We start from the raw sequence: 22024 nt of genomic DNA, 5'->3' as shown, positions 1-22024 counted from the left end.
AATATATGTGTATGTTTACAAGGTATTTTATGTAATTTATAATGTGTAATTAGTATTATTCTTTGTGTATACATAACTTATGCGTTTATACAATATATGCATATCGTATAACTGCCTATTTTTATTTTTAAAATAACACAATTAACATGGAAAGGTTTTGCTGGAAGAAATCTCTTATTAGAGATAAGCTCGCCTTTGTACATTATGTTTATAATGAATTGTAATTAACAGTATGTTTTGTGTACAATAAAAATAAAGAATAGGATATTGTTAGAAAGGGGGTTGTTAGACCCCATTACTAACAATCCCTTCCCCCCTGTACCTTTTATGTTAGACCTGGGAGCATATAATACACATTGAGAAAATGATATTAAAATCCGTTGAGGTTTCGGAAATTAGCGTGAATGAACATCCAGACAGCAGAGAACTTTTCAACCAACTTCAGAAAGGAGGTTCTCAATTCGCTTTTATTTTTTGTTTGTTACCTCATTTTTGCTTACTCTGTCAGTTGTAAAGCGATTTGGAAAATTGTTTTCTTATCTGAAAGAATATGCTTACAGATTGGTCGCATAGAAATATTATCAAAATCGATTTACTAAATCGATCGAATCTAATTTAGTTTTTTTAAAGAGAATAGCTGGTATTGCCATAATTAAAGTCGCTTTTTTTTCTTGGAACATAAATCATTTACATTCGAGGCAATTATTAAATAAAAAGTTCGTACTTATCCTCTAATTAATAATTGTTCCAAATTGAAAAATGGGTAAATTCGGGTAAATAAATACAAGACACGCCACTTGAAGAATGATCACAACTTTGTATTTTGAAATGAATTGTATTTACAATTGATTGAAATCTAAAAATTGAATAATAATGAATTCAAACAATTTTAGAATAATATAAATGCCATTTTCAACTTTAACATTCGCGGCATATTAATGTAACATGATCTAACGTAGTGACTATCTTAAATAATATAAATTATTATATTAATAAACTTAACAACTAGCATCTCTAGATTGATAAAATAATATATATCCTGTTTCAGATGACTTTTGTATATCGGACGTTAGGCCGTAGAAGTCTTCTATTGCGGAGGCATCGATTTTCTGAAATAAATTGATATTATTATTGTAGCAATCACTCGATTACAGACTCTCGGTAATCGAGAGAGCAGAGGCCGCTAGCGCCGCCTCCCAGCTCGATACCATGATTGTATACTCTAGATTAGCGAATGAGTTGTCTCTGCCTATTAATTACACTGTACTGTCTGTAAGATTATTTTGAGTTTGTCCATGTTTTTGTGTACTACAATGTTTGATACGATTTATATGGTTACCTCCAGTAAAAGTATATTCCCCCAATAAAAAAAAAAAGTTTTCTTTGGCCCGTAACCCCAAGAACTCACTATATTATCATTTATATAATTATTTTAATTTTTATAAATAAACATCATCATCATATCAAGCTTTAACGATCCACTTCTTTTTTAATGGCTAATGAAGGAATTTATTTCAAGTGTATATATATACAAATTTCCCTTTGTATATCTGTCCCATTTGTGTTTCAACCGTGAAACAGTTGTGTTTGCATGGCTGTGTTTCGGATTGAAGGGTGGGATATGGCGTGAATTTACTGGGTACAGAGGAATAACACCTGAGTCCTCAGGAATGGCAACGCATGGGGGGTATCATGGGCGAAACAGTATACTCTGTTATGTCCATGGTACTGCTCATGTTTATAGGCGACGGTTACCACTTTTCATCAGGTGGGCCGTCAGCTTGTTTGCCATTCTAAATTATATAAAAAAAAACACTGTGTTTTTGTTGTTTCATTCTTATTTCAGTTGGTTCAAATATATCTTTATTAATTTTTACAATAAAAAGGAAACTTAAAAATCTATAATATTAAAAACAATACTCAAGCCAATGGGTAAGTAGAGTAAAGGTGTTAAACTGAGTTGTGACCATTTTGCGTTACTGTGGTGCACTCATGAGAAATTGTGTAAACTCTTTATGTACTTTCCTTTTGTTCTTTTTTTTTTTTTATATATGTTTTGTTTTATTTCTTTAAATATGTATCTAATATTATTTGTGTGCTGTAAATGATGCAAATAAATTAATATACATATATCTATCTGATACCTTTAGTTAGAAACAGGGGCACGAAGTGGCCGTAATAATATACTATATATGTATAATATTAAATTGTAGCAGAGTAATAATAATACTCACATCCACCATGTCATCATCGAATAACAGCCAGAAGCCATGACTCTTCACTATACTGATGTAATGGCCACGGTTGGGACCAGAGCCACAGTGTACCACCACTGCTACTAAATCATACAGGCGGTCTGGGTTCACAGCATCATCCGACTGTAATGGAAACACCTTTGGATTTCACTTATGAATATTGTTCTTTCAAACCCACATTTATTTATTTACACTTTATTGCACCATTTATAAAAATAATAAATACAGTCAATTTTAATGAGACGTGATACAAAAAGTGGCCTTATCGTTAAGCGATCTCTTTCAGACAACCTTCAGGTAGATGACATTGAGAAAAAGACAAAGGATAGGATTATTATATAACTACTAATATATACATACATGTGTATATATATATTGTAGATATTTAAAATAAAAAAAAAACTGACCTATAATTTTGCCAAAATTTAAATAGGAGCTGTAAAATATTAATAAAAAAAGAAGATGCAAATTGAATTAAAAATCTTAGGACAACTTAGTCTACGTGGTCAAAGTATCGCCAAAAGATTACAAGGAAATAGGTTTTCATTTTATGAAGTTGGTAACTTGGGACATTGATGCCATACTTACGGTATTAAACAGCCTCAATTCCAACGGGAACACGACTCGATGTGACACCTTAATGTGCCTGTTATACTGTTCCATATATTTGAATCTCTTCAGGTGCAACGCGAGGATGAGCGGCAGTTTTTTGACGCGCATACGCTTCTGTGCTTCTTGATAGCTGCTGCAGTTGTCACATTTGAATTTGTTGTCGTTGCAAAGCGTTTCAGTGTCACTGAAGCATTTTAGGCAGTGTGTAATACTTGTGTTTTGTCCTACGTCCACCTGGAAGAAATTGTTACAAAAGAATGCCTATTATATTGCTTTTTAAATATACTGAAGAACAGATAAACAGAATTAAATACTTTGAATTCGAAAATATATAAAAATTACCACATACACAAATACCAGAGGGAGACTTTGTACAAAAGTCGATTGCTTGGGTACCTCTGTCCCATTCGTGTTTCAACCGTGAAGCAGTTGTGTTTGCATGGCTGTGTTTCGGTTTGAAGGGTGGGATATGGCGTGAATTTACTAGGTACAGAGGAATAACACCTGAGTCCTTAGGAATGGCAACATATGGGGGGTATCATGGGCGAAATAGTATACTCTGTTATGTCCATGGTACTGCTCATGTCTATAGGCGACAGTTACCACTTTCCATCAGGTGGGTCGTCAGCTTGTTTGCCATTCTAAGTTGTATAAAAAAAAATAGATTATTGAGTTCACACATTAGGTGAAATAAGGTGTTGAACCACTGTTTATTTATTTTAGACAACTTCGGTCCATTTTTTGTACTTGGAAGTGTACATCAAAACTATGTTAATACTTACATTACTAAAATGATCTAGTCCTCACGGCAAGCAACTATGCCACTAAAGACGTCAAATATAATAACATTTCCAAACACGTAAAAGTTCTTAATTAGAAGTGAACAAATATTTTACTTCATCATATCTGCCTTTAATGGTACACTGCTGTACATAGCACATATTATTAACAATCCCCCCAACCCCACCTAACTAGCCCCATTGCTATATACATTATCAGTTTGACCTCTGCAAGACCCCTTCTGGATATCATCCTAGCTAAATCCTCGTAAATTTACTATCTTGGACCAGTTCATTTAAAAAAGAAGTCACTAGTTTCAACATACCTGCAAGTCAAAAAAATGCTCATCCTTGCTGCTAACAGTTTCACAATTCAAACACCTAGTTTCACTGGTGAGCGTTCCCTGAAATATCTCGTGCACCCACGTCGGCTCCGCGCTCTGAGGCACCGTGCCGTTACATGTCACATTCTCCCCTGAGGTATTCTTTTGTAGCTTAAGTGTACTTTGATTGCGTTCAGCTGAAATAAATATTAAGTATTACAATTCAATTCAATTTATTCATAACAATATTACATTGTGTCGAATAGGTATGATAGGAATTTCACATATAAACAATATCAGATACAATCAACGAATTAATAATAATAACAATTTCAGTAAAAAAAATAATACACAAATTCTGTCGTCCTCCGTGGCGCAGCGGTCAATACGCCTGCCTGCGACGTGGAGGCCCCGGGTTCGATTCCCGGCCAGGTTATGATGGAAAACGATCTTTTCCTGATTGGCCTGGGTCTTGGATGTTTATCTATATATGTATTTATTATAAATATAGTATCGTTGAGTTAGTATCCCATACCACAAGTCTCGAACTTACTTTGGGGCTAGCTCAATCTGTGTGATTTGTCCGTATATATTTATATTATTATATTTAAAGTTGGCAAACTTTGTAAACAGTCCTGCATTTATAGTAAAAATAAAAAAAAATAATAATAATGAAATTGGAATATAAAAAAAATACATATTAATAATCAAGATATCGCACCTTCAGTAAGACAAGGGTACAACTGTACTTTTTGTGATTTTACAGGACAGCCATTTAATGTTTTTTTTTTCACATTCAATGTTGTGTTATTCACCAAATTCATCTAAAATGACACTAATGCTATTTGGCGACGATAACCCGTATTTACTGCGAGTCTTTGTTCTTCTTCATGTTTAATTCATTTTGCAATTTTTTGTATGTTGTCTTATGAAGGTGCAATATGTTTTTTAATTATTAATATGTGATAAGCTTTTTTTAATGTCTTTTGTGACAGTGGATTTTAATTCTATCATTTATTATATAATAAAAATGTATTTACCTAAAATAATCTCATTAATATGATTTATGAGGAAATTGAGGAACTCATGGGCATCTTGTTGCATATAATTGTCAAATTCTTCTGCAAATATAAAAAGATCAACATTTTTATTGTGCTTACAATAATAATAAACTTACATATGCCATATAATCAGAATTAATTAATTCACAGAGCAATTGTGTAATCACAGAGAAAATGACCTTTATATTTATGTATGTATATTAGAATAATCCATTATCTATGTATATATTATTTATTGTGTATAAGTATACATTATTAACTATTATTTTCTTTATTTATTCCAATAATAAAACACTATTCATCCTAAAGGATGTGTGGTAGAGTTTGCTACTAGCATTAAGTCCACCTTTTGTACTATATTTCCTTTTAGTCAATAAAGTTATTTAAATAAATAAATTACCAGTGTAATGAGAAAGACAACAAATATCTTAAGGCATTCATTTCAATTAAAATCTAATATTTATAAATGTTTATTTTTAAAATGGTCTGATTAAGAATCAAACTTGGCGCTTAACATATGAAATGTGGCTTTTAAATATAATCTAAATTAATATCATAAAGAGGAAGGATTTGATTGTTTGTAACAGATAAAAAGAAAATATATATTTTTAAAAATTATTTCACCTTACAGTTAGTAACATTATCAGCAAGTAGTACTGTATTTAAAAAATATATGCAAAGGCAGGTTGCTACTAATAAATGAACTTAATTCTGTATATTTAATATTCTCAATAACACAATTTTACCTTTTTCCTTCCTTAATCTAGCAATAAACTTCTTAGGTGCAATAGAGCCCACTTTTTTCTTCTGTGTGGCGATGCTATAAAATAAGTCTGCCAGACATGTTAATAGGGTCTCCTTAGTTCTCTTATTCTTAGCCTTATATTCAAGTACTTTCTCTCTAAATGGGCGGCAAAAGTATAGTGCTTGTAATACTGAATTGCTATAACAAGTATTTCCAAACTGAAAAATGCATAATATTATTACAAAGAGTACATAAAAAGTAAGACGAGACATGTAAATATTTATGTATAATAAAATCTTAAAGAAATATTTTTGAGGTGTAATAAATTTAATCAAAGCACTTATTGACTGAATATAAGATATCTATAGGATATGTAAGATTATCTGTACTAGAAAAAATATTTATCTATAATAAATAATTGTTACCTACAAAACTAGGCAACCTAGTATGTACTATGTATGGAACACAAAAGTAATTGATTTAAAAATGTTTCAATAATAGTTTGTTAATATTTTTGTGGATAAGTAGAATGTCATGTGGATGTTAATGTTATAATAGTAAGCAATTTAGTATTTAGCAAAAAACAAGTCCAATTAAAAAAAAATTTCACCTATTTTTAATTAATGCATTTACAAATTAACAGCAATTTATTTTATTAAACAGATTTAAACTTTTCATCAATTTTCTTTAAAAATTGGAATAAGTGTATGCTATTTATCTCGATAATCTATTTCGCCAACTATATTTATGTTCGATTATTTATCTACTTATCGTAAAACTAGATGAAGATAAAAAATAAATGAATCCAAAGTCATACAACTTACATTGACTAATCCAAAATAATGTTCATTTGGTGGGAACTGTTCTGACCCAATATCTCTTTCCAACTGTGATATATTTGCGCCCTGAAAATTTTGCAAAACTCATATCATATGCTTTTCTTAGAAATGCCGCTTTTGATTAGGTCAATAGAGATCATGTGTAACGATTCGAAATTTGGTCGAAACTTTTTGGAACTTATTTCATATTTACTGCTAATTAATAATGAGGTTTGTGTGTTGATTATAATTAGAAATTAGCAAGAAATTATTATGCATTTCTCTCACCATTCTCTGTTGGAAATTAAGGCCGAGATCCTGACATATTGACATTGGCAATCTCTTTCTGGCGACTTATACACAGAACACGCAATAAATTGTGGATGCGTTGTTTATTAATTTAAAATGATGCCGAAGCTAATAGTGGGAACATAATTAAAATTTCTTTTTGGTAATATGCAAAACAACCACAACATCTATTGCCATAGATTAGTGACGTCAAATGACATTGATTAGGTGTTGGATCTTGATATGATAATCTTAGGCGATGATTACACGATCACATACAATTTTAAGAGTAATGCTACCCCGATAGGACACACAATTTATAGTTTAAGAATAGTATAATTATGTACAGGTTTTTTCTGTCATGAAAAGAATGCTGCAGAAAGTTTCTATTATTCTCAATCTATGTATCTAGAAATGTCAGCTTCAACTGTCATTATGTTTTAACTAGCAGATTGTCGTTTAGCTTGCTAATTGGCTGTCAGTGGCTAACATGTTCAGAATATTATGACTTTTACAGAAAATTCGAAAACCTGAACTTATAGCGACTGTGTTAATTTTCATTTGGAGTTTAAATATAGAGTAATAACTTTACTATTGCTTATAAGATTATAGTTTCATTATTTTTATATTTATGGTGTTTAAAATTGTAACACATTACATTTGCTCGTATTTAATTTTAAAATTAGCTGGTAAATTCTGTTTCAGAACGGTCCTCATCTCCTGTGGCTCCAGCATCCTCCCGCGAACCGCCTCTCGTTTGTCCCCGTTTCCTTTGTTTGTATTCGGGAAGAAGGAAGTTTACGTGTACTGTGTTGACGTGGCGATTTCTGGAAGGTATTAATTGAAATATAATACATTTCTTTCTGTAACTTATTATACTGAACTTTATTGAATGTTTAGAACTTAAACACTTTTAGCTGCTACTCTCCAATTTGAGTATTTATAATATTTTGCAGTAGTTTTCATTTAATTAAGTAAGTATTTAAATTATCTTACAGACAAACACTAAATATGTTGAGATCGTTGTTTGTGGCATTGGCCGTGTCAGCGGTTTTCGCCGGGGTGCCTTCTAATGAAGAGACGAAAAGACTGATGGATCACCTATCTGATGTGGAACACTTCAAGAATGAACACCACAATAAGCAATTCGACCACGACGCATTCTTGGGGGAGGATCAAGCTAAGACTTTTGATCAGTTACCACCTGAAGAAAGTAAAAGAAGGCTAGGGTAAGTATTTCAAATATTATTTAATTGTTATTATTATAATATATTACTAGGGTTTGCAAATTGTGCAGGGAAATAATAAACTGGCTTTTCAATGATGGCTAGTTTACTCCGTGTGTTTGTAGGTACAGATGAATGTTTGCATGTGTAAAGTTGTACAAAATGGTTCTTTACATAAGGTATATAGAAAATACCAATAATAAGGATCTACAATTGAAGTAGTGAAAATAGAGTGTCGATAAGTCATGTCTAACCAGCAGTATTATAAATTTGATGTGAAAGTGAGTTTTTTGGTACTAAATAAAAATGCTTGATATATATCTAAACAAACAAAAAGTTTTTATATATTCTTGTTCATGTCTAACCAGCAGTATTATTTGATGTGAAAATTAGTTTTTGATTTATTACTTTTCGGTACTAAATAAAAAAGCTTGATATATAATATCTAAAGAAACAAAAAGTTTTTATATATTCTTATATGGTTTTATATAAGTAATTTAAATAAGAATTGTAAATTGTAATAATAGTTTGTAAATTTAGTAGGAATTGTAATGCTCTCATACCTTGTCCTATATTGACTATAAACTTTTTAGAATTTTAATTGGTAAGTTTTAAATGTAACTTTAAATGCTTTTTGTATATGTTATGAATGTAAAGGTGATTAAAACTCAGAATTGGAATTTCAAGTTCATAAATGTTTTTCTATTGTTCAACTCTACTGCTTGGATCTGTAGTCATAAAAATTTCATCAATATAATAATCAACTCGGAACAGCTGAATAAATAATAGACAATGACTGTTGATTGTGGAATATATGTCTACAATAAATTATTATCAGAAATTACTGAAATATGAACCTTGAAATAATTAATACAAAGGCTGTAAACCAATATATGAATGTACAGTCATGAAAATTGTAGTGTAAAATTTTGAAAAACAGGTAATATTATTTTTTGTATTACAGTAGACACTTTATTTTAGTATTATCCTATGACAATATTGGGACAATTATGAAAATTGCACCTCAATGATATATCCATCTATTTCAATATTATTACAGTTTTTTTTACAAGGATATTATACTATATTTGGTGGAGGAAGTAAACATATACAGCTTAGTTTGTTTAAATTATTTATGAATCAAGAAATTCCTACTGGAAAAACAAAAAAAAAATTGATGAACTTAAAAAAGTTCACCAATAATTGGGGTTTAGGTTTCAGATAATATACTAATTGGGATCAATCTTATTGTTGTTTTCAGAAATATCTTCAGATTATTATTTAAAAATTAATTTATAGATTATTGTAGTCTAAAATTTCCGAGCGATTCTCTGGTGATAAGAATAATAAAGCGCCATTACAGTCACTGTCAGTTCTGTTCAATTATGCATTGTGCAAATATGGACATAGTAAAGTCCTAAATGAATAATAATTATATTTTTTTATTCAAGTAAATTTAATTACAAGCACTTTTAAATAGCTATTTTTTTATAATTTTACAGTTCATATACCATATGTAGACTAAGCACATGAGTTAGTTAAGTCATTAGACAAATCAGGTTTATTATTGTAAATATTATATTGAATTGAATGTCAAACAAAAAATATTCAGATATATGTCAGATTTAATTCGCAATGTACGTAATAAATATCCAATGCACTATATTTTTACTATTTAGGCATATTTGTCTTGTATGTAATCATATAGTGTATAATAGGCCTTATTCATTAAATGTTCCTATTACAAGAATTTCTCTATCAACCCCATCTCAAATTACAGCCGTGAATATATTTCTCTTTTTCATTTTAAACTTAGAGAATGATTATTGAGAATTGACCTCAATTTACATTTATCAAACTAGCGCTAAACTATTTTGTGATTGAGATTGCTTCATCAACATTATTATAGTGTCAATGAACTCTGTAAGATCTATATTTAGATTATGGAACTATCTCTATGTCTACATTATAAATTTCCGTCATCTTAAGACAGTTATCTGTATCCTGTGAATTTATCGCCCACGCGCTATAGAATGTGGGCTAAGTAAACTAGTGTAGTGCTGAACATGATAGTGATGTGCCTCGATTAGAGTTGAATGTGCTTATGTACTTTGATTATAGATTTTATAAAAAAAAAAAAATGTATGTTCACGACTGTAATTCCAAATAATTTTAATTTTTAATATGTTTTTGTATGATAAAATATACAGTTATAGGATTTTAAATTATTGTCAAATTGTTGAGATAGTAATTATTAAAAGCTAGTTAAATTACTTGTCTTATCCAGTGACTCTTATCTCTGTTATATGAGCATATTGATAAAGTTTAAAAAGTGACACATATCCCCCGACTGATTTATCAACACGCTGCAAAAACTGGGCCTGGAATGTTCTATACGCGACGAGCTGTTGACCCGAACTTGTCAGAAGTTTAGATAAATATTAAATTACTTATTTTTTTAAGCGACTTGTCTGCGTAATCGAGATAATATTTTGATTGACGGAAATAAAATCAGCTTATGTCTTTCTCCATTCCAAATACTAAGAGTATACCATACAATTTAAAACAAACTCATTTTCACATTGGAAATACTAGCTATATCTTGCGGTTTTGCCTATGGAGCAGTATATAAAATATTCTATATGTTAAGGTAGGATATAGAATAGATTATTTCCACTATAGGGGGCGTTTGGCCCAGTCTATGCCTAGAAATACCACCCCTTCCTTTCCCGTGGGTGTCGTAAGAGGCGACTAAGGGAACTTATTGGTCAAGGGATAGGCAGCATTAAAACATGACGAAAGCCTAATTGCGGTTGCCAACTCCCTTGCCAATCGTGGCAGCTACTGGCGAAACTCCCCTTATAGGGGAGGCTATGTTCAGCAGTGGTCAGGTAACGGCTGATAAAATAAAAAATAAAAAAATAAATAAAAGATCAACACATCGGTTATACGCCCATTAAATTTATAATTTAACGCCCTAATATATGGTTATCAGCAATGATCTCGTGTGTGGGCGACGTTTATTGATGATAATGATTGCGTACTTCAATTGTTATAGCTTGGATATATAGAATACTAGCTTTTACCCGCGACTTTGTCCGCGTGATCGGAATATGTTTACTTACCGGGGTAAAAAGTAGCCTATATCCTTCTTCATTCCAAATGTATCCTATGTGTATCCCATACCATATATGTATGTGTATATGAAATTTCATAGTGGTTGATTAAGCTGTCAAGGAGTTGTAAAGTAACAAACAAACAAACTCATTGTCACATTTATAATAAGGATGTATGTAAGGATTAATTTTGTTTATTGGTGTTATTTTTTTTTAATCGACTTAAAGACCGAGATTTTGTGTTTTTTCATTGAAATCCGTTTCCAATCGTTTAAACATCTTTATGAATTTTCCATTTATAATATTTATTTGACTTGTCTGTAAAACTTGATAGGAGATGGTTTCTGATTGCCTAGCCTTGAAGCTAGAGTACACTCTATGTTACAAGAAACCAGAGTACTCACGCTCGACTCGATTTGGTAAAGTTCGATTCCTAAATTGACTCGATTGAGAATCGAACTCGGAATGAAATTATTAGGTAATTGAGGTCACGGAAAATCTGATCTACCTGTTTGTTCAATCCGTTTTATTGTTTTTTTTTTTTGTGTTACTGTTATATACTTGCAATTTAACAGTAGACTGCAGCTAATGTTGATTGGAGACCATTTCAATTTTTATGCATTTTATGCATGGACTTTTTGGGCATTTTTATAATAATACTCCATTATTTGTATGTACTTTTTTTAATGGATGAAAATGGTATAGTAACTCCGTCTGTATTTACGGAATACGCTGGTAGGGCATCAATGAAGGATGGTAGGTGAGGGTGAAAGCAGGTCAGTTGGCTTACGGCATCGTGACGAATTCAGCAAGAACTAATCACGATGGTTTCCAAGGGGAAAAGCTTTTTTTTTATATACAACTTAGAATGGCAAACAAGCTGACGGCCCACCTGATGGAAAGTGGTAACCGTCGCCTATAGACATGAGCAGTACCGTGGACATAACAGAGTATACTGTTTCGCCCATGATACCCCCATGCGTTGTTCCTGAGAACTCAGATGTTATTCCTCTGTACCCTGTAAATTCACGCCATATCCCACCCTTCAAACTGAAACACAGCCATGCAAACACAACTGCTTCACGGTTGAAACACGAATGGGACAGTCCGACCTAATCTCTAGTCTCAAAGCCCTATCTCTAGCAATATACCTTATATTGCTAGAGAATAGGGCTTTGAGACCTCCTTTATTAACAATCCTTTTCCCCCAATCTGTTGCTGTGTATATAATGCTAAATAAATGACTATTTTTAATTTTAGCGTAATAGTGGACAAGATCGACACCGATAAAGACGGGTTCGTAACGCCGGTGGAGCTGAAGGACTGGATCCGGTACACGCAGAAGCGGTACATCGACGAAGACGTGGACCGCCACTGGCGGCAGCACAACCCCAACAACGAGGAGTCCATCACCTGGGATGTAAGTAATCAGTCCACAGCAACAGCAAATTCCGAATTGGGAGGTAAAATTGTAAAAAAAATGCTAGAACTTATTTTTTTTTCTTAGCATACTTGGAATATAAGTATATTTTTTATTAAAAAATGAAAAAAAAAACAGTGGTACCAATCTTAACTAAATTTGATATTTGACATTGACTAATAATCTTACATCTGCCTAATATAATAAAATTGGGGGGAAAGGGATTGTTAGTAATGGAGACTGAGAATCCCATTGCTAGCAATATATCCAACCAGGTCGACCTCCTCGCGGTTCTCCCTGGAAACTATCATGGTTAATTCCTGATGAATACATCATGGTGGGCTAACTGGCCGGTTTTCATTCTCATCTATCACCCTTCAGTGGTGCTCCACCAGCGTATTCCGTTAGCGCAGGCGGGGTTACCATACCATTTTCACCCATAAAAAAAATTATAACTAGACAATGGTTGTCTTAATAAAACCAATAGATGCCAAAAAATAATTTTTAGTAGTCTTTTCTGTCTGTATGTATATTTGTTCCGGTACGTATTCGCATATACGGAGTAACGGGCAACAAGTTAGTGTGAAATAAATATTATTACGATTGTTTTTTTTTTTTGATGGGTGAAAATGGTATGGTAACCCCGCCTGCGCTAACGGGATACACTGGCGGAGCACCAGTGAAGGGTGATCGATGAGGATGAAGTAGGTCAGTTAGCCCATCGTGACGAATTCAATAAGAATTGTTCACGATGGTTTCCGGGGGGAACCACGTGGAGGTCGACCTAATAGGGCATATTGCTAACAATGGGGCTGCCAAACTCCATTACTAACAACCCCTTTACCCCCTATTGCGATTGTTGTAAAGTGGATATTTAAATTAATTGTGCGTGAAGATAGATTAAATTGTAATTCGTTTAATTTCATTTAACAGGCATACAGGAAAAATGTGTACGGTTTCTTGGATGAAATGGATCAAAAGGAATTTAAATCACCGGACAGTGAGGGCTTCGCTTATTCTGCTCTACTGAAACGAGACAGGAGGAGGTGGCATTATGCCGGTAAGAGATTTTTTTAGCATATATATAACTATATTTCGAAGTGAACTCTGTTTATCCTTTGTAACATAATATTATACCTAAATTATAACATTTACAGATGCTGATCAGAACGAGGCATTAAACAAGACAGAGTTTGCGGCGTTCTTACACCCCGAGGATTATCCTGGAATGAACACTGTTGTTGTACTTGAGACCTTGGAAGACATTGACAAGGATAAGGTAGGACCATATGAATTTTAATGTTTTATAATATAATAATAAACAAAAATAATACTAGTGATGGCAGTTTTTTTTAATAAGTAATAATGAAATGATAACTACATCTGAGCTATCAATATACACTGGTGGGGCAACAGTTTGGGATGATAGGTGAGGATGAAGCAGGTCAGTTGGCCCATCATGATGAATTTCACAAGAATTAACCATGGTAGTTTCCAGGGAGAAGCGCGTGGAGGTCGACTTGATAGGGTGTATTACTAGTAATAGGGAAATTAGACCCCACTACTAACAAACCTACTTTTATGGTAGGAGTTATGATGAAGGAAATGGCGAGCTACATCTACAAGGCAAATTTCAGTGTGAGCAAAAACACGAAATTGAGTCCGAAAATTTGGAAATTCATTTTATGGTAGACCCTACGTTTAGAGAAATCATGTCTCAAAATCTGCCCCATTTTAGATAGAATAACAAAACTTAGTAGAACCATGTCTTCTTTCCAGGACGGTAAGATATCTCTTGAGGAGTATATTGGTGATATGTACAAGCCCGAGGATGGAGAGGAAGGCGAGGAGCCCGACTGGGTCAAGCAGGAAAGGGAGCAGTTCACTGGATACAGGTGGGCATTCATTAATTTATTAACGATTAAAGTTAATAATGACTAACATTTAACATGTCTGAACATCAAAGGTGTCTATTATGCCTTTGATAGTGTTTATCACATCAAATGAAATCAAATGAAAGGTTGATAAAACACATATATAATGCGTAAGTAGATGTTTAATGTCCGACAATGGAATGGCAACCCCGCCTGCCGCCTATGCTATTGGTATACGTTGGCGGGGCACCAGTACAGGGGGGGGGGGGATATTTTAGCCGGTAACTGTCCACTGTCGAACATAGGTTTCCTCTTTTGGGGTGTGTTTTATTAGTAGTGTTACAGGATTTAGGAGGGTTGATAACCGCAGGGGTGGTCCATCCTATGCTGGGATCACAATGTATGGAAAGAGGATATAAACTGACTTATTGAAGATAACCTAACAAGAATCATTTGTGTGCATAAGTCTAGTTATGAATCAGGTTCATCCTCTTTATTTTTAAAGAAGATAGATAAGGATAGAGAGAGATTTTGTTATTTGGTACTCTATCTATCCTGCAGGGGCCTTGATGTGAAAATAGAATATACATAATAAAATATTTATGTATCAAATGAAAGAAATTGAAGAGTAGGCAACTATAAAATATATGAAGTCATTCTAAAATGGCTGATATCACAAGATGGCGGAGATCATTATGAAAGCTTGTTATTAAAACTGTTTTTAAACTTGTTATTTGAAAAAATCCACAGAGACACAGACAAGGATGGGTACATGGACGAGGGAGAGGTGAAGGAGTGGATCGCGCCTCCCGAGTTCGACCACGCGGAGGCCGAAGCGCGCCATCTGGTGTTCGAGGCGGACTCCGATGCCGACGAGAAGCTTACTAAAGCGGAGATCCTCGACAAGTACGACCTGTTCGTCGGCTCGCAGGCCACCGACTTTGGTGAAGCACTAGCTCGTCACGACGAGTTCTAGTTCCGTTTTAGTTATTGTTAATATACATTTCCGTCTGTTCTGTTAGTATATTATATGAATTTATGATAATTCTACGCTTAACCGCCGACATCTGCTAAAACAGAAAAAAATATTATAAGTATCTACTGAAAAAAGAAATCATTCACGATTTATTCAAAATACGATAAAATCAAAACATATTTGATCTTAAGATAAATTTTTAGTACATTCAAGTAACGATTATTTCTTTATGTAACATAGAAAAGGAGATATGGAAATTAGAAAAAAAAAATACAATAATTTCAGTTATAAATTGCTTTTCCTTAAACGTTGATAAATTAGAAATATTAAAATATCAATTGCAATAAATTGAATTACAATAGGGGATAATAAATATCGTGAGTCATTCTGAATTGAAACTAGTTGAACAACCCCATTGTTGATATATGAATAAGGCCAATATAAATAATTACTTTATGCACACAAAATACATGTGTATAAAGACATTTCTTACTGGGAAATTCAATTAAAAGTTGTAAAAATTTCTTTATAAATTAATAATACTAAAAACATACATATTCATAATTGTTTCTTTAATTTTTAAAAGGGGCAGCTAACTTACTGTGCTCTCCCTATTTATTAAAATTAATAATTAAAAAGAAAAATTAAATTAATGTTGTAATTGTTTATTATTGTTATATTAACTACTTATCGTGTCTTGAGGTTGGATTTGACAATAATATATTTCTAATAACATTTCTATAAGAACAGACGGAAATGGTCAATAGGCATAAGCTAGCTGCAGTGGGCATGGTCGCGTAAAAATGGTGGGCATATTAATTTGACTGATAAGTAATGTTTTATATGCTATTTGCTATATACATCGATCTGATTATTTGTGTTTTAAAACAGATGCCACATCTTTCTTTACTTAACTTAAGTATGTTTATTGAAGTTAATTTTCTAATGTGCATTTTTACTGGATAATTTTGACGTTTTTAGAACTAATTAATTCCATTATAAATTGTATGAGAAATGATTATATATAGGTACATTTGAAAAGACAAAGTGCGTTTAATTTTTTACTGAGCCTAATTTGTATGAGTGCAATTTTTTAAATCATTAATAGATAATATATCAATAAACGATATAAATGAATTGCTGTATAATGGAAGAATTATATTAATTTTGTTTTAAACAGAAACTCGGGTATTTACAAATATTTCATATATTTTAATACATCAAGACCTATTTTTATCTATTTATTTTATCATTTATCTATTTATTTATTTAAACTATTGCACCATTTATAAAAATCATAAATACATTAACTACAATACTTTGAATGTATGCGTTTTATGTATGTATGAGAAATGACGACAAATTTATCATTCAGATAATACTTAAGCTGTAATTTGTCTACTATAATGTTTAAATAATGAATGGCAGCATCAAATAAAATAGTACTCTATTAATTTTAAATTTAATTATTATATACTTAGCTAATACATTACATACTTAGCTATATTTCAACTGACACTTGCCATAATACTGTTTTGTAGAATTTCTGTTTTACGTTTTGTATCTATAGAATAAGATGTAAGTCATTAGTTACTAACATTCAAGACCAAAGCTATATTTCCAGTTAAAATCTCACTACTCTACTTATCTATTGTACTGAGAAATTATATTTTTTTATAGTATCAGAAGGAGAGGCAAAGCCACTAATATCACCTGATGGAAAGTGGCAATGTTTAGACCATATTGGTACCGTGGAAACTACACGTATGGCCAAATGTAAATTCTATTTGTGATTCTAAAATTAAGATATTGTTTAAGATTAATATATTTTATATTATATCATATGTATAGCGTTTAATAATGTACTTACTGATTTAAAATCAATTTATAATTTCCGAACTAAATTTTTTTTTTTTTCTCCAGTACAATTAACATAGGAAACTTTTAGTTAGTATAATAAATACATTTTTAACTAGATATGTTTTTTATTTGTCATCCATCATTCACAGATATTGGTTGGAGTATTTATAGTGGAACTCTCTTATTTCGTTTGAGAGTTTCCTCTTGTCGGTGCAACTAATTCATTTATTCCCTTCCAGCCAGCTCTATTCCCAGCTATATCTTTGACCTCCCTATACGATATGACACCTAGTGTTAGAGGAACTATATATTTTAAATTTAAAACTTGCGTATTAATCAGTTATAATCCTTACCACTCGTAATATTAGAAATATGAAAGTGAGTTTGTATGTTACCTTATAGTGACTTAACTTTTAATCACCAGAGGGAGACTGTACAAAAGTCGATTGCTTGGGTACCTCTGTCTCATTCGTGTTTCAACCGTGAAGCAGTTGTGTTTGCATGGCTGTGTTTCAGTTTGAAGGGTGGGATATAGCGTTAATTTACTGGCTACAGAGGAATAACACCTGAGTCCTCAGGAATGGCAACGCATGGGGGTAATCATGGGCGAAACAGTATACTCTGTTATGTCCATGGTACTGTTCATGTCTATAGACGACGGTTACCACTTTCCATCAGGTGGGCCATCAGCTTGTTTGCCATTCTAAGTTGTATATAAAAAAAATCAATTATTAAAATGTGGTATCTACGTACTATATGGGATTGAGAAGGATGTAGGGTATTTTTTAACGTGGTCAGTAAACATCTCAGATACGTGGACGAAGTCGTTGATAAAAGTTAGTAACAAATAAATATTACGCGATAATCTAGCTATATATTACGCTAGTGAATCTAACATGTGATAGAATTTCTAGCATTTTAAATAATTTTATTTTGTTTGTTGGAGATCGAAAACAATTGTATGACAATATTTTTAATATTAATCTATATAATAATAAACGTGTAGTGAAACGTATAAATCCACCATATTATTGATGGGATCACATTAACTAGCTATATATAAAAATATCTCAGTTTACGTGCTTTCTGTATCTTATGGGCCGGTTTGGGTTTTATGTAGTTTTTATGATATCCGCAAAAGTCTGTTTGTCCCTCCGTATCTCGGTGACAGCATAAAAATCCAGAGCTTACACGATAATTAAGCATCCAATAGAACTTTATAGCCACAGATCAGAGAGGCTGTGTGCTCTACCAAGCGAAATAAGGGATTATCTGGTTGAGTTAGGTGAGTGACTGCATCTTTTGTTTTACTTATTTTTCAAGTAGTTTCGTAGTCTCGGATCGACCGATAAAATGACGAATTTAGAGTATAACATTCATAAATCAATGGATGCCATTGTGATTTCTTCACGATGAGCCAACTTAGCTGAATTTATCCTTATCTATCTATCTTTTACCGGTATCGTCATCACTTGACACTTGAAAAATGACCGCAAGTATAGATTGTCATTTAATAACTCTAGATTGCGGCTAACGAAGAGCAGGTAACTGTGGTACACTGCCTTATATTTTTGCTTGAAACAAAGTATTAAAAAACTTTAAACCTGCAGAAATCAGCAGCGGAATCTATAGTTTTTAGACGATTGTTTTTCCAGCGTTGATATTATTGTTTGTAAAGGATACTGTAATTATGTACCATATACATGGTGAGATCGAAATTGTTAGCATACTTATAAGTGGTATATCATTGAAACAGAATATTGTTCTCAAAGAATATTTTGTCTATATAATTCACAGCTTTGTTTTTATGCAACTTAGAATGGCAAACAAGCTGACGCGGCCCACCTGATGAAAAGTGGTAACCGTCGCCTACAGACATGAGCAGTACCATGGACATAACAGAGTATACTGTTTCGCCCATGATACCCCCCATGCGTTGCCATTCCTGAGGACTCAGGTGTTATTACTCTGTACCCAGTAAATTCACGCCACTGCATGTAAGTATCAGAGGTTTAAAATTTTTCGATTTTAAAATAATTTAATTTTAAGACAACTCATCATGATTGGAACTTATAAACTTTTTGTCATTTTACGACCTGTTTCTTTGAGAAAAAATATTTGGTCTTACTGGTAGAATATTGGTTTAACAGGAATGGAATATTTTTTCAACTTCATTTAACTGTCCACTGCTGAATATAGGCCTCCTCCATAAGGGAGGTTTTACTAGTAGTTGCCACGTTTGGCAAATGGATTGGCATCGCAGTTAGCCTTTGGTGATGTTTTAAAAGGGATGCTACTGTTCATTACTCGACCATAAAGTTTCCTTTGTCGCCTTTTACAACACTCTCGGGAAAGGAAGGGGTGGCCTATTCTATATTGGCACGACATGAAGATCCATGATAAATAAATGAATAAATTATAGAAATACTTGAATGGTACACGCTGCCTATTAATTAATTTAACCCAAACTCTCTGTGTAAAAGCCTGCAGTTTCATATCGTGATTACAGATGCATTTTCTACCTTATTGCACAGGGAATAAGTTGCAACGGGAAATCTATTTATAGAGGCACTAGTTTGTCGATTGGCACCTAACCGCAGAATAAATACTACTGCAAGCCAACGTTTGTATTGCGGTTTATACTAATCAGCGTATTTGATTGACGTGTATTGAGTTATTTAATACTAGCGACTCGCCACGGCTTCGCATAGATTGATTGTATGTGGTACTGTAAAAGCTCGTACATTGATAAATCTTAAGTTTCACCAGTAATTCTCAGGATTTATCAATGTGATTTGGTAAATGTGAGGTTTTTATAAAATAAAACATCATTTTTGTATCTTTCCCTAAACCAAATCTAACCTAACCAACTTTTTTGATCTTTTCTTTTCTTTGCTTGGACACCTCTGTCCCATTTGTGTTTTTATCGCGAAGCAGTTGTGTTTGCATGGCTGTGTTTCGGTTTGAAGGGTGGGACATGGCGTGAATTTACAGGGTACCTACAGAGGAATAACACCTGAGTCCTCAGGAATGGCAACGCATGGTAGGTATCATGGGAGAAACATAAACTCTGTTATGTCCATGGTATCGCTCATGGAACGCAATCTATAAGATACATCTTGTGGGTTTTATATTAACTTTATATTGACATTATGATTTAAATTTTAAATAATTGGAATTTTTAAAACGATATTTAAAGATTTCTTTTAATAATTGTATTTTTATAATACTACATGTCATACAATTACGTTAGTTATCTGGTCTTCAAACTAGAATAGCCAAAAGCTTAATTGCGGTTTTCAACCTGCCTGCCAAGCGTAGCAACTACTGCAAAACCTTCCTTTATGGAGTAGGCCTATGTTTAGCAGTGGACAGATGATATAATAATGATGATGACGAAGGCAGGTGTTTATATCTATAGACAACGGAGCATTCTTTAATGGCATATAGTCTGTTATATCCACGGTGCTGTTCATATTTTTAGACGAAGGTTACCACTTTCCATCAGGTGGGCCGTCAGCTTTTTTGCCGTTCTAAGTTACATACAAAAATAATAGTTTGCTTTTTAATGAAACTATACAGAAATTACTATCCGGATAACATAAGTTGCAAGATCAATTAAAGATTCGAAGTGACGAACTATAGTGAAGTTAGCACAGGTTATAGGTAGGTCGAAGTTTGCTAGACTCTTGATCTTTCAGGTCTAGTATTTCACAGTTCGCCGCTCGAGGCTGGTCATTAGGAGCGCAAGCACGATTGGCGAGTTAAGATTTTCCGTGTGTTCATTGAATCAGTTCGCTATCGGGTTTCCCGCTCATTTCCTATTCTCTGCACTAGGGTTGTCACATACTTACCAATAGAATATTTTAATTCAGTTATTTATTTATGTTGTACGGTCTCACCACTAAGAGGCGACTAAGGTTTTTTTTATACAACTTAGAATGGCAAACAAGCTGACTGCCCACATGATGGAAAGTGGTAACCGTCGCTTATAGACATGAGCAATACCATGGACATACCAGAGTATACTGTTTCGCCCATGATACCCCCCATGCGTTGCCATTCCTGAGGACTCAGGAACACCTGAGTCCTATTATTATACATTTTCCTTCATTCATTCATTCATTAAAAATACAATAACAATTCCTCTGTACCAAGTAAATTCACGCCATATCCCACCTTTCAAACCGCACCCCTATGCGTTGCCATTCCTGAGGACTCAGATGTTATTCCTCTGTACCCTGTAAATTCACTGCCATATCCCACCATTGGAACTGAAACACAGCCATGCAAACACAATTGCTTTACGGTGGAAACACGAATGGGACAGAGGCACCCAAGCAAACGACTTTTGTACAAAGTCTCCCTCTGGTTAATTTAAAGGTCGAGCGTCCCTCTTAAAACATTACAAAAGCTTAATTGCGATTATCAACTTGCATACTAAGAGTGATAACTACTGGTAAAACCTCCCTTATGGGGGAAGCCCATATTCAGCAATGGACAGTTAAATGAAGTTGAGAAATATTCCATTCCTATTAAAGTAATATTCTATCAGTAAGGCCAAATATTTTTTTCTAAAGAAACAGATCGTAAAATGCCAAAAAGTTTAAAGGTCCCAATCATGACGAGTTGACTAAAAATGAAATTCTCTCCTACTTGCTGTGCCCAACA

General features: G+C 33.1%; 2 protein-coding genes across 2 annotated transcripts; one reads left to right on the top strand and one right to left on the bottom strand.

The window, feature by feature from the left end:
- Positions 1–797: 797 nt before the first annotated feature.
- Positions 798–7175, bottom strand: LOC113515337 (ubiquitin carboxyl-terminal hydrolase 46). The gene is made up of 8 exons (XM_052902821.1): positions 6882–7175; positions 6600–6680; positions 5777–5993; positions 5010–5090; positions 3973–4166; positions 2844–3101; positions 2235–2378; positions 798–1109 (listed from the first exon to the last, which is right to left on the bottom strand). The coding sequence occupies exons 1-8, from the start codon at positions 6924–6926 to the stop codon at positions 999–1001; spliced, it is 1131 nt and encodes a 376-aa protein (XP_052758781.1). The 5' UTR covers positions 6927–7175; the 3' UTR covers positions 798–998.
- Positions 7176–7324: 149 nt separating this feature from the next.
- Positions 7325–17468, top strand: LOC113523597 (calumenin-B). The gene is made up of 8 exons (XM_052902792.1): positions 7325–7460; positions 7587–7715; positions 7880–8110; positions 12484–12643; positions 13577–13703; positions 13801–13922; positions 14423–14538; positions 15268–17468. Exons 3-8 carry the CDS (start codon positions 7893–7895, stop codon positions 15491–15493), a joined length of 969 nt encoding a protein of 322 aa, XP_052758752.1. The 5' UTR covers positions 7325–7460; positions 7587–7715; positions 7880–7892; the 3' UTR covers positions 15494–17468.
- Positions 17469–22024: the final 4556 nt, after the last annotated feature.

Source organism: Galleria mellonella, unplaced genomic scaffold (genome assembly GCF_026898425.1).
Source record: "Galleria mellonella isolate WM207_F2 unplaced genomic scaffold, CSIRO_AGI_GalMel_v1 utg96, whole genome shotgun sequence".
In the NCBI taxonomy this organism is placed as follows: domain Eukaryota; kingdom Metazoa; phylum Arthropoda; class Insecta; order Lepidoptera; family Pyralidae; genus Galleria; species Galleria mellonella.
The sequence above is the reverse complement of the archived record's forward strand: the minus strand, read 5'-3'. Positions and strand labels throughout refer to the sequence as shown.

What these genes read in the sequence shown, in the direction of transcription:
- LOC113515337 (XM_052902821.1), bottom strand. Translation starts at nt 6,926, where the DNA reads ATGTCAATATGTCAGGATCTCGGCCTTAATTTCCAACAGAGAATG. An exon ending in TTAATTTCCAACAGAGAATG is followed by an intron (nt 6,681 to 6,881) that starts GTGAGAGAAATG and finishes CAAAATTTTCAG; the next exon opens with GGCGCAAATATATCACAGTT. An exon ending in TATTAATGAGATTATTTTAG is followed by an intron (nt 4,167 to 5,009) that starts GTAAATACATTT and finishes TATTTATTTCAG; the next exon opens with CTGAACGCAATCAAAGTACA.
- LOC113523597 (XM_052902792.1), top strand. Translation starts at nt 7,893, where the DNA reads ATGTTGAGATCGTTGTTTGTGGCATTGGCCGTGTCAGCGGTTTTCGCC. An exon ending in GAAAGTAAAAGAAGGCTAGG is followed by an intron (nt 8,111 to 12,483) that starts GTAAGTATTTCA and finishes TTTTAATTTTAG; the next exon opens with CGTAATAGTGGACAAGATCG. An exon ending in GAGGAGGTGGCATTATGCCG is followed by an intron (nt 13,704 to 13,800) that starts GTAAGAGATTTT and finishes TAACATTTACAG; the next exon opens with ATGCTGATCAGAACGAGGCA.